At 49.2% G+C, this 12,608-nt stretch overlaps 1 protein-coding gene across 3 annotated transcripts in view; it reads right to left on the bottom strand.

Moving 5' to 3' along the window:
• ITGA11 (integrin subunit alpha 11) overlaps positions 1-4,127 on the bottom strand; it is a 129,197-nt gene extending 125,070 nt beyond the window's left edge. For 2 of the 3 annotated variants that reach the window (XR_010839775.1, XM_067029603.1), the window contains exon 1: positions 3,962-4,104. Coding sequence is in view for 2 of the 3 variants with exons in the window: in XM_067029603.1 (XP_066885704.1) it covers positions 3,962-4,013 (52 nt within the window). In the remaining variant the exon portion in view is untranslated. Of the gene's footprint in view, positions 1-3,961 lie in introns of all 3 variants that reach the window. The other variant, XM_059058564.2, reaches the window with a different exon arrangement.
• Between the last annotated feature and the right edge of the window lie 8,481 nt (positions 4,128-12,608).

Raw genomic sequence — 12,608 nt, 5'->3', positions numbered from 1 at the left:
CTGGAGGAAGCTGCCACTGCAGGAGGGGAGACAAAGAGGTTCACAGAAGGCGAAATGAAGGTGAGCTGCTGTCTGAGTTTCTCAAGGACCCACAGACCTGTGGGTGGGCTGGGAACAATGAGGATGTCTAGCTGAGGAGATAGACATCCCATCTCTGGGGGATCCACTGCAGGGCAGAGATAGGTGCATGGTGAATAAGAAGAAAGAGGGTCATATTCCACTTTCATCTCATTAGGGCCCCCAGGGTCTGCCTGTGGAAGGGTCCAGAAGCTCCTCGGCTGATGGTGGCTGAGAGGCTTGGCTGACAAGCTCCCAGCAGGGTGGGCACTGGGGAGGCAAAGTGACAAACTTTATCTCCTTCCCTGCTCTTCCCAAGCTGGAGAGCAGGACTTGGATCTTTTTAGTCTTTGCACACCTGTGGTGCCCAGTACTGTGCCTTTTCCATACAAGGTTTGTCTGCTGAATAAGACCCCCAGCCACAAGGACACATAAGGGAGTGGTATGGTTCTTCTCCTCTCCAATGACACAAAACACTCATGCCAGGATCATATTGACTTCAAGACAGCCTCAATGGCAAAAACAAAAATAAAAACAAAAACCCCTGAGTTCCTATTATGACCAAGACTTTGGGCCAGGCCTTTGGGAGAAGGGATTAGGAAAGTTAAGGTTTATTTAGGACCCTGGCATGTATGTTTCCTATGAGCCTCCAGTACCCCAGCACTTCCTCTAGACTTCTCTTATGGATCTGAGTATGAAGGTTACATCTCTGCATCCTTAGATCCCTTACTCAATGGCCAGTAATGAGCAATGATGATGATGATGATGGAGAAGAAAGACAAACTCCTAAATGCTCAATATGTGCCTGCAACTTTCCAAGTACTTTATATACATCATAAATCTTTGGATACTCTTTAAGTTCTATTGTTATCATCCCCATTTTGCAGATGAGAAAACTGAGGCCCAGAGCTGGTTAGTAACTTGCCAAGAAAACAGAGTCCCAATTAGCAGAGGCCAGACCCATCCCAGGCAGTGAAACCCCAGGGCCTTCACCCCCATGCTCTGTCTGATCTCCCTATGTGTCTTTATGTCACCTGTCAGGTAACAAGTGCTCAGTAAAGACTGAGTTTGTTGTTTTTGGGATTTTTTTTCTGCTTCCAAACTGGGAGGATTTCACTTTTATTTTATTTTTTAAAATTTTATTGAATTATAGTTGATTTACAATGTTGTGTTTAATTTCCGCTGCACAGCAAAGTGACTCAGTTATACATATATATATATTCTTTTTCCTAATCATCAGATGCATTACAATAGGCAAGTTCTGATCAATGGGTCTGTTCTCTCTGAACGTCAGCTATGAAAGTCTTTGGACCTGTCTACTTTTTTTCTGGCTTTCTTGATAGTTCTGCCCATCTCATCATCCTTCCCAGCCTGCAGCAGAAGCTCTGGAAAGATCAAGGCTCTGAACTCGTAATGGCCTTAATGAGGACTCCTCCACCAACTTGGCCTGTGACAAGTCCCTGTTCAGCCAAACTGTGCCATCACCAGTAGGCAAGCTTCCTGATAATCCTCACATTGAATCCATGTGATGCACAGATGAAAGATCAATATCAGTCCTGCTCTGGAGCTGGGGGAATGGACCCAATGACCTCTGTGACCCTTCTAATCTTCAGAGTCACTGCTGACCAGAGTCATCTTTGTTGTTTTCAAATATTCATCTTTTTGTTCTTTAACTACTGTAGTTCCAGGAAATAACACGCTAATGTACAAACAATCCCACTTCAAGGTCTATCCACACTCTACACACTCCTTTAAGGCCCAGTCTAAAGGCTATCTCCTCCTGCAATAAGCCTTATTCAAGTGGAACTGAACTCCTGTTCGAATTGCAGCCCTTACCTTCTCTGTGCCATTCACTCCCCAGTGCTTCTATTTAGCTTTCCCTGGTCTCACCTTGTTCTCAGCTACAGGCAGGGCCCTGACTGCATACATGCTTGGGCCCCACCCCCAGTTCCTTGCAGGCAGATGTTGTGCCAACACTGATTGATATGTTTAATGAATCCCATATTTTAAGAACTCAGACTGACCAGACATAACTCAGGAGTAGTTTTCTCCATATGAAGGGAGTTCTGAGTCACAAATCCTGTCCCTGTCCTTCAACACACTCCCTTACCCCCCTCCATCCCTGCTTTATCATTATCAACCACTTATTCAGCCCTACTGTGCACCAAGACCTGTGTTAAGAACTTTTCTTACAGGGCCAGCCTGACTTAATCATGCCGACAACTTTATGGTCTCAGAATATCTACCTCCTGTTCACAGAGGAGGATACCTGTTGGAGAGATTGCATAACACGCCTAAGGCGGTATGGCTAGTGGGCAACAGAGCCAGAACGGGAAGCCAGGTGTGATTTCAAAGCTTTTGCCCCTAGCTTCCTGAGCTCTGGACTGTCTCTAGCCCCTAAAGCAGCCACTTCAACTCAAGTTCTGGTGGGGCCACATATCTGGGGTCACACAGGAATGCATTCCCTTTTTTCTATGGCTGGGTCTCCTAGTGATTTGAAGGCAGTTCCTAGAGTTCCCCCTCTTGCTTAAATGACCTAGAGAGGGCTTCACCACCTCCTCCAGCAGCCGGTTTCTAGATATATGCTGGCCTGGTAGCAGCTCTTCCCCCGCTGTCCCCAACGCTCTCTCCTCCCCAACTTAAAGCATCAATGTTTGTTTTCAGCTGTGACTCTAGGATCTGAACTGAACCCCACCAGCACAGCCCCTTTTAACTACAGGCCCTCCCAGAAGCTCCACTATAGACCGACGCTGGGTGCACTTGTTTCCCGTAGTACCCTGGGACTGGGTGAGCTTGCTTGGGCTGGGGGATCTCCACCTGTGCTCTTTGAGGGCGCCTCTCCCCCTGCCACCGCATCTGACTCCTACTACTGGCCCCAGCCCAGACCTGGAGCCCACGCAGAAGGGGAGGCTAGGCCCTTCAGCCAGTTTCCGAGGTGCTGGTCCCCGCCAGAGCACTCGGCCACGCCAAGGAGGGGTCCCGCAAGCTTTCCCGATCCGTAGAACAGCGCCTCTGGCCGCCCCCACCAAGTGGCGGGTCGCGCCGGTACTCGGGGTGTGGGGACTCCCGGGCCGGGTGCCCCAGTGAGGATAGCCCAGGGCTGGCCTCACGCTCCGGGCCGCGCGCCCCGCCGGCCCGGGGTCCCTGCCGCGCCGCGACACCTGGAGTGCATTAGGCGGCGGCGCACGTCTCGGCGATGGCGGAATCCCCCGCATTATTGAATGAGCGCACAGTTCTGAGCGCGGGCTGGGGGGCGATGCCCCGTCCCTACCTCGAAGGCCAGGTAATGTTTTCGAGAGCCCTGGACTGCCGAGCTGCTCTCCGCAGCCTTCGGCTAGGCCCGCGACGGCTCGCCAGAGCCTGGGCGCCGACCGCCCCAAGGCTGCGCTCCGTTCCGGCCCGAGGGACCCTGGGAGGCTCTTGGCTCCCGGCTCCCGGCTCTCCCCCAGCAACCCCCCTCCCCGGGACCGCTGCAGCAGTCTCTCCACTCTTAGGGATGCTTTCTCCGCGCGCCCTGACCCCTTCCCTCGCTCAGGACGCGCGCCCTCGGCGCTCCCAGGACCGCGAGTAACCGGTCGGCGGGACGCTTGGAGGTAAGCAGGGCGCTTGGAGGTAAGCAGGGCGCCCGGCGGGGCCACCAGCCCTCGGCGCTTTTCAACTCGAGCCTCTTCAACTCCACCAAAGTTCCGGCCTCTGGCCTCCTCCGCGCGCCTCCCTCTACCGCGGAACTTGGCGGAGTCGCTCGACTGCAGCCAGTTCCCGGGGGACCCACGTCCCCGAGAGCCGCCGAGGTCAGACCCTGGGAGCGCACCGCGACCGGCTCCTGGCAGCTGTATCCCAGGCCTCGGCAGGTCAGGGAGGGGCTCCCGGAGGTGGGGGGTGGGGGGTATAAGGGGGCACGTACCTGGCCACAGGCTGAGGGCCCAGGCCACCAGGAGGCCCCTGGGCAGGTCCATGGTCCGCGGCGCGGCGGCGGGGCGCGGTGCGGAGCGGCGGCGGGGGGCGGCGAGCCAGAGCGACAGCCTCCTCTGCGCGGCGCCCCGAGCCTGCACTGCGCGCGGCGCCCGGCTCCCTGACAGCCGCGGCTGCTTCAGAGGAAGTGGGAGGGCTCTAGCGGCGGGGAGGGGCGCCCGGACACCGCTGGGCTCTGGCTGCAGGCCAGTCGCGGCCCCTCTGCCACCTGGGCAGGCGGCGGGCTGCGGCCTTGACGCCTCTCCGGATCTCTCCTTCTGCCTCCACTCCACCTCTGCCTTAGGAGAAAATTCCAGAGAACCGCTCCTGGGAACCACCTCACCAGTGCAGCGCCTGCCTCCACACCACCACCACCATCAAATTCAGAGTCTGTTCAGAAAGAGTGGCTTCTATTCTCATGTCCCAGAGGAAGGAGCTTCCGAGAGCTCAGAGGGGTACCTAAGGTGACTCAGGGACACGAGCCATGACTCGGGTCTCCCTTGGCCAAGGGGAGTGGATGTCCATCCAGGTTCCATTCTGAGACAACCCCCTGCTCTCCTGCACCCTGAGGCTTGGAATGTAAAGTCCACAGTGCTTCTCCTGGCCCTGGAATAAATGCAGATCCCCCTTCCACCTCTACGCTGTCTACCCCCCACCCCTGAGGCATTCCAAAGCATCCAGGAGGACCCTGTGCCCACTGTTACCATAACCGTGAAGCTCTTCTTTGGAACCTAGCCACCTTCCTTTCCAGCGCTTCTAACCACTGACAATTAAATTCAATGCACATTTGTTGCATAAGCTTTAAATCAGGCCCTGGACCACAACCCATGGGTGTGGAGGCTAGCTTTTCTAGCAAGGGAGACAGCTGAGGCAGAGGGTAGGATGGCCAGTGTGGTGAAAACTAGAGCAGAAGTCCCACATCACTTTCTCGGGAAAACCTTCCCTCAAGCCCCCCTCCCCAGCCCCGCATCCTCAGCAGGTCAGGTCCCCAGACACAAGCTCATTTTCTTCCCCGCAACTCTCATTTTTTTCCTGTACTTACTCGAGAAACTAGACATTAACTAGTGTAATCATTTGATTAACTCTTCTCTCCTTGCCCAGATTGAAAACACCACTGGGGTAGAAATCTCTGGTTCACACTGAGCACTCAGCCCCCAACACCCCAGGAACATAGTAAGTGGATAGATGGATAGGTGGATGAGGGCAGGTGGTGTGTGGGTGCACAGAGTGGGGGAGGGATTGGAAGGTTTCCCAGAGGAGGGGACTGGGTATTGAGAAGGCCCAGGTTCACTCAGGAATAGTAGTGGGCATTGTGCCTGGCTCCCCGACATCGCTGTCCTCTTGCTAGCTACCCTGGTTTTTATTCTGGTATCCTCACCTCTCCCATTCAGCCAGTCTTTGGAGGAAGCGGATTCTATCTGTAGTGTGTGTGTGTGTGTGTGTGTGTGTGTTTGCACATGTGTTGGGGGAGGCATGTGGTTTAGGCTGAAATGAATCACTGTATTGCCATCCCCGGGCCATAGTTTAAGAAAGGGCAACATGACCAAGGAAGAAGTTTTTCTGGGAAATAAGCATTCTTCCTCCTCTAAAAGAGCCACTAGAATTAATTAACGAACTATGTGTCTCCTCTCCTACCCCCACGTCCCTTCCCTGGCTGGGACAAAGAATCACGTATGTCTGGAAGTTGATAGGGGTCTGGGTGGCGAAGGGAGATCTGGCCTTGGGATGAGGCAGATGCTGGATGACAGAATGGAGAAAGCAAGTCCAAGAGGCTCTTGTTGGTCCCCTGAGTCAAGCCACCCCCTCAGTGCTCTCCCCCAAGGACTTTCCAGTTATGTGACCAATGAGTCCCCTTTATTGTTTAAGCCAGTTTGAGTCAGGATGCTTTGAACTTAGAGCATCCTGATAACAGCTATCCAGCAGGCTGCAAACCACTTCGCTGCCTCACACAAATTCACACTTTCCTTAGTGTTCTCAAGTTCCAAGTGCGTGGGAATTGCCTGGAACACTTGCAAAGAATTTTCTCCGAGATCAGGGAGTCCTGATGGGCACTGTGGTCACTCTGCTGTGGAGGTGGGCTGAGGACCTCACTCTGAGACTGCATGGTGCTTGCTCTCTGCAGTGGGCGTACTGCTGCTGGTCTTCAGGTAGCAATTCTGCCATTCATTAACTCACATTGTACTCATCAGGGGCATGGGGCTCCTCAGTACATGATGGGTGCCTTTGGATAATCCGGGAAGGTGGGGAGGGGGAGAAGTGTGCCCTCACTTATTCTTTCAACACAAACATAAGTGCCTACCGTGCCCCTGTGCTCTGCAAGTCACACAAGAGAAGCTGAGAAGACAAAAACCTCATCCCAACAAGGACCCCGCTGTATATATAGCACAGGAAACTCTGCTCAATATTGTGTAATACCTAAATGGGGAAAGAGCTTGAAAAAGAACAGATACATGTATACGTATAACAATCACTTTGATGTACACCTGAAACGAACACAACATTGTTAATCAACTATACTTCAACATAAAATTTTTTAAAAGAAATTAATTTGCTACCATAATGAATCAAAAAAGATATAACCTCATTTATTGACATAATCATTGTTATTTAATGATTCATTTAAATCATTTATTATTTAATGATTATTGAATATTATTTAAATAACACAAGGCAGCAGTGTGTGAGGAACAAATGCAAAATCCAGATCCAGTCTGGGGAAGTTCAGAGAATTGGATGAAGGGCTTTATGGAAGCTGGGATTTGAGTTGAATAATAATAATAAAAATCATCCTTCATATGTACTTTGCCTATTTATTTTTTTGTTGAGATGTAATTTACGTACCATAACTCACCATGCAATTCAGCATTTTTTACGATATTCCCAAGGTTGTGCCACTGTTACTACTAATTTCAGAACATTTTCATCACCCTAAAAAGAAACTAATCATTTGTAGCCACTCTCCATTCCTTCACTCAAGCGCCTGGCAACCACTAATCTACTTTCTGTCTGGATGGATTTGTCTGTTCTGGACCGTTCATGTAAATGGAATCATACAATATGTGGCCTTTTGTGTCCGGCTTCTATCACTTAGCATAATGTTTCCAAGGTTCATCCATATTGTTGCATATCAGTATTTCATTCCTTTTTACTGCCAAATAACATTCCATTGTATGGCTCTATCACATTTTGTTTATCCCCTCATCAGGTGATGGATATTTGGTTGTTTCCACTTTTTGGCTGTTACGAATGATGCTGCTATGAACATTTGTGTATGACTTTTTGTGTGACATATGTTTTCTTTTTTTAAAATTGAAGTATGGTTGGTTTACAATGTTGTGTTAGCTTCAGGTGTACAGCAAAGTGATTCAGCTATATCTACATCTCTGCAGATATAGATACAGATATAGATATATCTATTCTTTTTCAGATTATTTTCCCTTACAGATTATTACAAGATGTCAAGTATAGTTCCCTGTGATCATATGTTTTCAATTCTCTTGGGCATATACCTAGGAGTAGAATTTCTGGGTCATATGGTAACTCTAATCATTTGAGGAACTGCCAAACTATTTCCACAGTGGCTGCACCATTTTACATTCCCACCAGCAATGCATGAGGGCTGTATATGATATTTTACTAATTTTGAAATCTCTTTCACACCTGTGATCTCAGTTAATAATAATAAAATAGTAACAACAACAACAACAATAATAAAGAGGGTCAGATAGGTCCTGCAAGGAATTATATTCATTTTTATAGATAAAGAGATTATATTGGTGAAGATTCTTTCAGTTGCAAGTAACAGAAACTCTATACAAACTGACTGAAGCAGAAAAGGGAATGTGCAAGTTCACGTAAATAGGAAGTACAAAGGTGATTGCTGCAGGTATGGCTGGATCAAGAGTCCCAAATGAGACACTTGTCTTTTTCTCTGTCTTCTCTTAGTTTTGCTTCACTCTGCTCTCCTTTCCTTCAGCATACAGGATTTCTCTGTCTACTAGAAAAATGTAGACCCAAGCTTATACTTAGTAGATTCTAAAGGGAGAGAGACAGACTTCCCCACTAGATCCAGCAGAAAAGTTCAGGGTTCTGGTGCATGCCCACCACTGAACCAATCAGTGTCTAAAGACTATGGTATTATAATTGGCCCCATCTGGGGCACACGCCCAACCATGAGAAGTTGGGAAGAGAAGGACATTATGACTGACAGCCCCACCAAGACCACATATTATAGGAGAGGAGTTCCCTAAAGGAAAAAGAAAAAAGGGGATGACAAAGTATACTGGACAGACAAAATTCGTAGTTACTAAGTCCGCTTTAGAAATCTAAGCTCAAAGCAGCAAGGGAGTCACCCAAGATCCCACAGCACACACATGACAGAACTGGGATTAGAATCCAGGCGTTCTGGTAGCATGTTCAGAATTCATCATAGCATCACAGCTGGATGGGGGAAGCAGATATTTCAGGCCAGGAGTGCACGCTCAGTGTTAGCCCAGAGAGCCCTGTGGGCAGGTCCTCTGACTCTCATGCTCTCAGTCTGAGCACCCTCCTCTGGGGGTGTCCTGGCTTCTCTAGGAAGGAAAGGTAGGGGAGATGCCATTCCCTTCCAAGGAACCCAGCAGCTCCTGGGCACTGATGAGAGGCCTGGTTCAGCTCAGACTCACACACTCTTCTTCCAGGCAAGTACTTGGGGCAGCCTAATCTGCTTTCATTTTGGAGGGCACCACTCTCTTTTAGCCTGTTCTCTGTGTTTTCACCTCTACGGTAATCAACTGTCCTGGTTTGCCTGGGACTGAGGGGTTTCTGGGGTTGCTGGACTTTCAGAGTCAAAACTAGGGCAATCCCTGGCCACCTGGCACAGATTGGTCCCCCTATTTCTGTCTGTCTTGGACCTCTGCCTCATTTTCATCCATTTTTTTCTCCAACCCTTCCCTTTCCACCCCCGCCCCCTTAGGTATCTGTCTTTCCCATTCTCTGGTTATTTCTTTCTACCTTCTCTGCTCCCAGGTGCCTCCAATGCAGCCACTATCCATGTGAACATGTATGGGGTCCACCTTGAGGCACACCCTGGCTCCCCGGCTCCTCCCTGCTCCCGCACAGAAATGGCCTCTTCTCTATGCGTTGTCTGTTGGTTTGTGCTTAGAAAATGCAAACTCTTTTTTTTTTTAAGATAAAGTTACTGGGAAGGCACATCTTCTGCCAAAAAAAATGATATAATAAATTCCAAAGCCAAAAAGAAAGGACAACAAGATGTAGAAAAGAAAGCTACAGGATTGCTTTTGTTATCTGCTGTTTGAATGACACGTGTCAATGTTCTGGGCCAATAACGTGGATGATGGGGAGGTGACTGCATTTGTCACGTACATAGAGGCTTACAGGGCGTCCCTTGGTTTCTGTTTGTCATGCCAGGTCTCATCTCTGCCAACAGACTAGAGGACGTTAGCTTTGAACAAATGTGTTTACACCAGTAGCTTATGTTTGTCTCAGGCACTTTCCACTTGAAGTAGGAAGTCCAGTCCAAGACATTGGAGTGGGTGGATGCCGCCTTCTTCCAAACACTGCACCTGAGCCCCAATCTCAGTCCTGTTGAGAGATTCAGTGACTGGGATTTCTACTAGATCAAGACCTGTATCTGACCTATACCAAATCCAGGAAGTTATTTTCTGATCTCCATTTCTCAAGCCACAAGTATGTACAGCATTTGCAGTAAAGATATCAAAGGGAAGGAGTACGGCCACAGCACAAACAGACACGCAGAGTGGATAAGGAAACATCCTTTTGAAGAAAAAGTATGTGAAAGTGTATGGGAGAATACAAATCTTCTTCAAAGTCTAGAGGTAGCGGACAATATGCTAGTTGAGAGGCCATTTCTAATGAAGCTAGATGAGTAAACCCTTGACATTGGCCCAGACTGTAGAGCCACATCAGAAACAACCATCCCAGTGACAACCGTATGAAGAATAACTGCCTTCCACTGAGCACTTAATATGGGCTAAATGCCACTTCTCCATCATTGCCTTTAGTCATCAGCACGGTCCAGGTGGGTTCTCCAGAACTTTCATCCTGGCCCTGGCCGGGCTGAGATGGCAGGGAGAAGCTATGAGGGTTAGGGGTCTGGATGGAATGCATAAGGGTTAAGATGGGCTTACAGAGGGGTCTTGGGAAGCAGAGTCATGACATTAAACCAAGACAGGCAGCAGAGAAAGGAATTCCCACAGCACATGGACCAGGGGCAAGAGATCAGACGCTGAGCCCTTGAAGAAGTATTTTACTGAGCACCACGCTGGGGATGGAATGACAAACCAGATGTGGTTCTTGCCTCTCCATGAAGCTCCTAATCTAGGAGCAGAGGCAAACATGCACAGTAATAATCAGCGACCACTTATTGCTCTGGACACATCATTTCCTTTAATCTTCATGACAATCCTACGAAGTGGTGTAATTACTATCTGCCTTTTACAGAGAAAGAACTTGAGGCTCAGAGAGGGGAGGTCCCAGAATTTGTAAAAGGCAGACCTAGGATCTGAACCTGGTCTTGACTGATCCCAGATTCTGAGCTCCTAATCCCTTGGTTTCATTGGTTTTGGGCACTGGATGGTAGATGGCACTGTGATAAGTGTTATAATAGAAGTGTGACCAAATGCCAGAGGAGGGTCAGGGAAGGAGGTAACGTCTGAGCTGGCCTTGGAAGTAGGAGTTTTTCAGAAGGGAAGTGAGGAATGGCATTCTAAGTAGGGGAAGCAGAAAACATACATGGTCTGTGCAAGACAGTGGGAATTCAAGCTGTGCCCAGGGACTGGTGAGCAGTTAAAAGTGTAAGAACAGAGGAAACCCCAGTTTTGAGTTTCTATTCCTTCAAGGGTCAGCTCCCTCTGGTATATCTGGGGAGAGGGAATTTGCCTCACGTCTGCTCCTGAGATAGCCTGGGGAAGCCACTTCTTTGGTCTGAGTCTGGTTAACTTCAAATGTGTCTTTCAGCCGGGTCGGCGATGTGAAGATATGCATCCTCTCTGTGGGCTTCCAGTGGGTGTGACTGGCCCAAACACACATGCACACAGACACCACACAGCTGTGTACATGCATGCACACCTACACCAACAATGAATAACACTCTTCCCGTTATTTAGCACAATCCAAATCCACATTAAGGAAGAGAACCATCTCTCTCTAAGTAAATCTCAGATGTACAGATTACCCAGTGGATTCTGGAGATAACGTTTTCCATTATTTCTCAGAGCAGTGTTGGTTCTTATGGTTCTTTCTCCCACTTGCAAATGAAGCTTAAGTGTTATAAGTCATTGCATCCATGTCTTAAACGCCAGGTACAGAGCCCCTGAAGGACACTCTTTGTTAGAAAAACACCCAGATAAAGTTTCTACATTTTCATCCTTTTCATACTTTCTTTCCTTTGGTCAAATTCCAAGGGGGTAAATCCTAGTTTTTTTCGGGGGGAAGGGGTAGGTAAGAGACAAGGGTGTAAAAATAATTTGGGGGCACACTGTGGGGGATTTTTAATTGGTCTTCATTTGATAGATCATGAGAAGCCTTCAGAGGTTTCTGAGTGAGGTGGGGGAGGGGAAGGGAGGTCTGTATCCAAACTGGTCAGGAGGACAGATGCCTGTGGCCCTTCGACCAGTTCAGGAAGGTTCTGTGGAGGAGGTGCCACTGCCTCACAGATCATCTTTCAGACACCTCCTCGCGGCCCCCCAAGATGTTACATGCTTCTATGTGCATTCCTTGCGCTTCCATAAAGATGCTGTCTTTTTCCCACCTTGGCCTCGGCAGACCTTCTGCTCACCAAGGAGCCCCACACCCCCTGGCCCTGTTGCCCATTGGGTAAAATCCATGCCGTGCCTGCCTTTCAAAGCCTTACTCCTGCTTTCCTTACTTTGTTTCCTACCTCTCTCCCAAACAAACCAGTTTCTCCCATCTGGTGGCTAGTACTCAGCGTGCCCAGCAGGCGAATAACAGGACCAAAAGCCATCACTGGCCATCACTAACCATGGACTAGGCACTATGCTGAATGCTGACACGATCTCATCCAATCCCTCAGCATTCGGGGGTCTCTCTATTCCCACTGAATGGATGCTGTCACAGTCACTGTCAATACGCTAATGTGCAGGCTTAGCACGTACCATTCCTGTGACTGCTTCCACCTGCAAGCCCAGAGGTGTCCTCTGGCCCCTGGAGCTCTTACAGCAGGCTGGGCATGCTTCAGAATTAGTGGGAGCAGTCCTCAACCAATGACTGATAGGAGCTGGTGGATGAATACCAGAGCTCCCACACCCCCTGCTGTAGGCTGAAATTTGTGTCCCCCCGCACCAAATTCATATGTTGAATCCTAACCCCCAAGCTGATAGTATTAGGAGATGGAGCCTTTTGGAAGTGATTAGGTCAAGAGGGCAGAGCCCTCATGAATGGGATTGGTGTCCTTATGGAAGTGAGCCCAGAGAACTCCCTTACCTTTTCTCACCATGTAAGGTTACAGCTAGAAGCCACCATCTATGGACCAGAAAGCAGGCCCTCACCAGACCCTGAATCTGCCAGCACCTTGTTCTTGGACTTCCCAGCCTCCAGAACTGTGAGAAATACATTTCTGT

This window comes from Kogia breviceps, chromosome 3 (genome assembly GCF_026419965.1).
Source record: "Kogia breviceps isolate mKogBre1 chromosome 3, mKogBre1 haplotype 1, whole genome shotgun sequence".
Lineage (NCBI taxonomy): Eukaryota > Metazoa > Chordata > Mammalia > Artiodactyla > Physeteridae > Kogia > Kogia breviceps.
The sequence above is the reverse complement of the archived record's forward strand: the minus strand, read 5'-3'. Positions and strand labels throughout refer to the sequence as shown.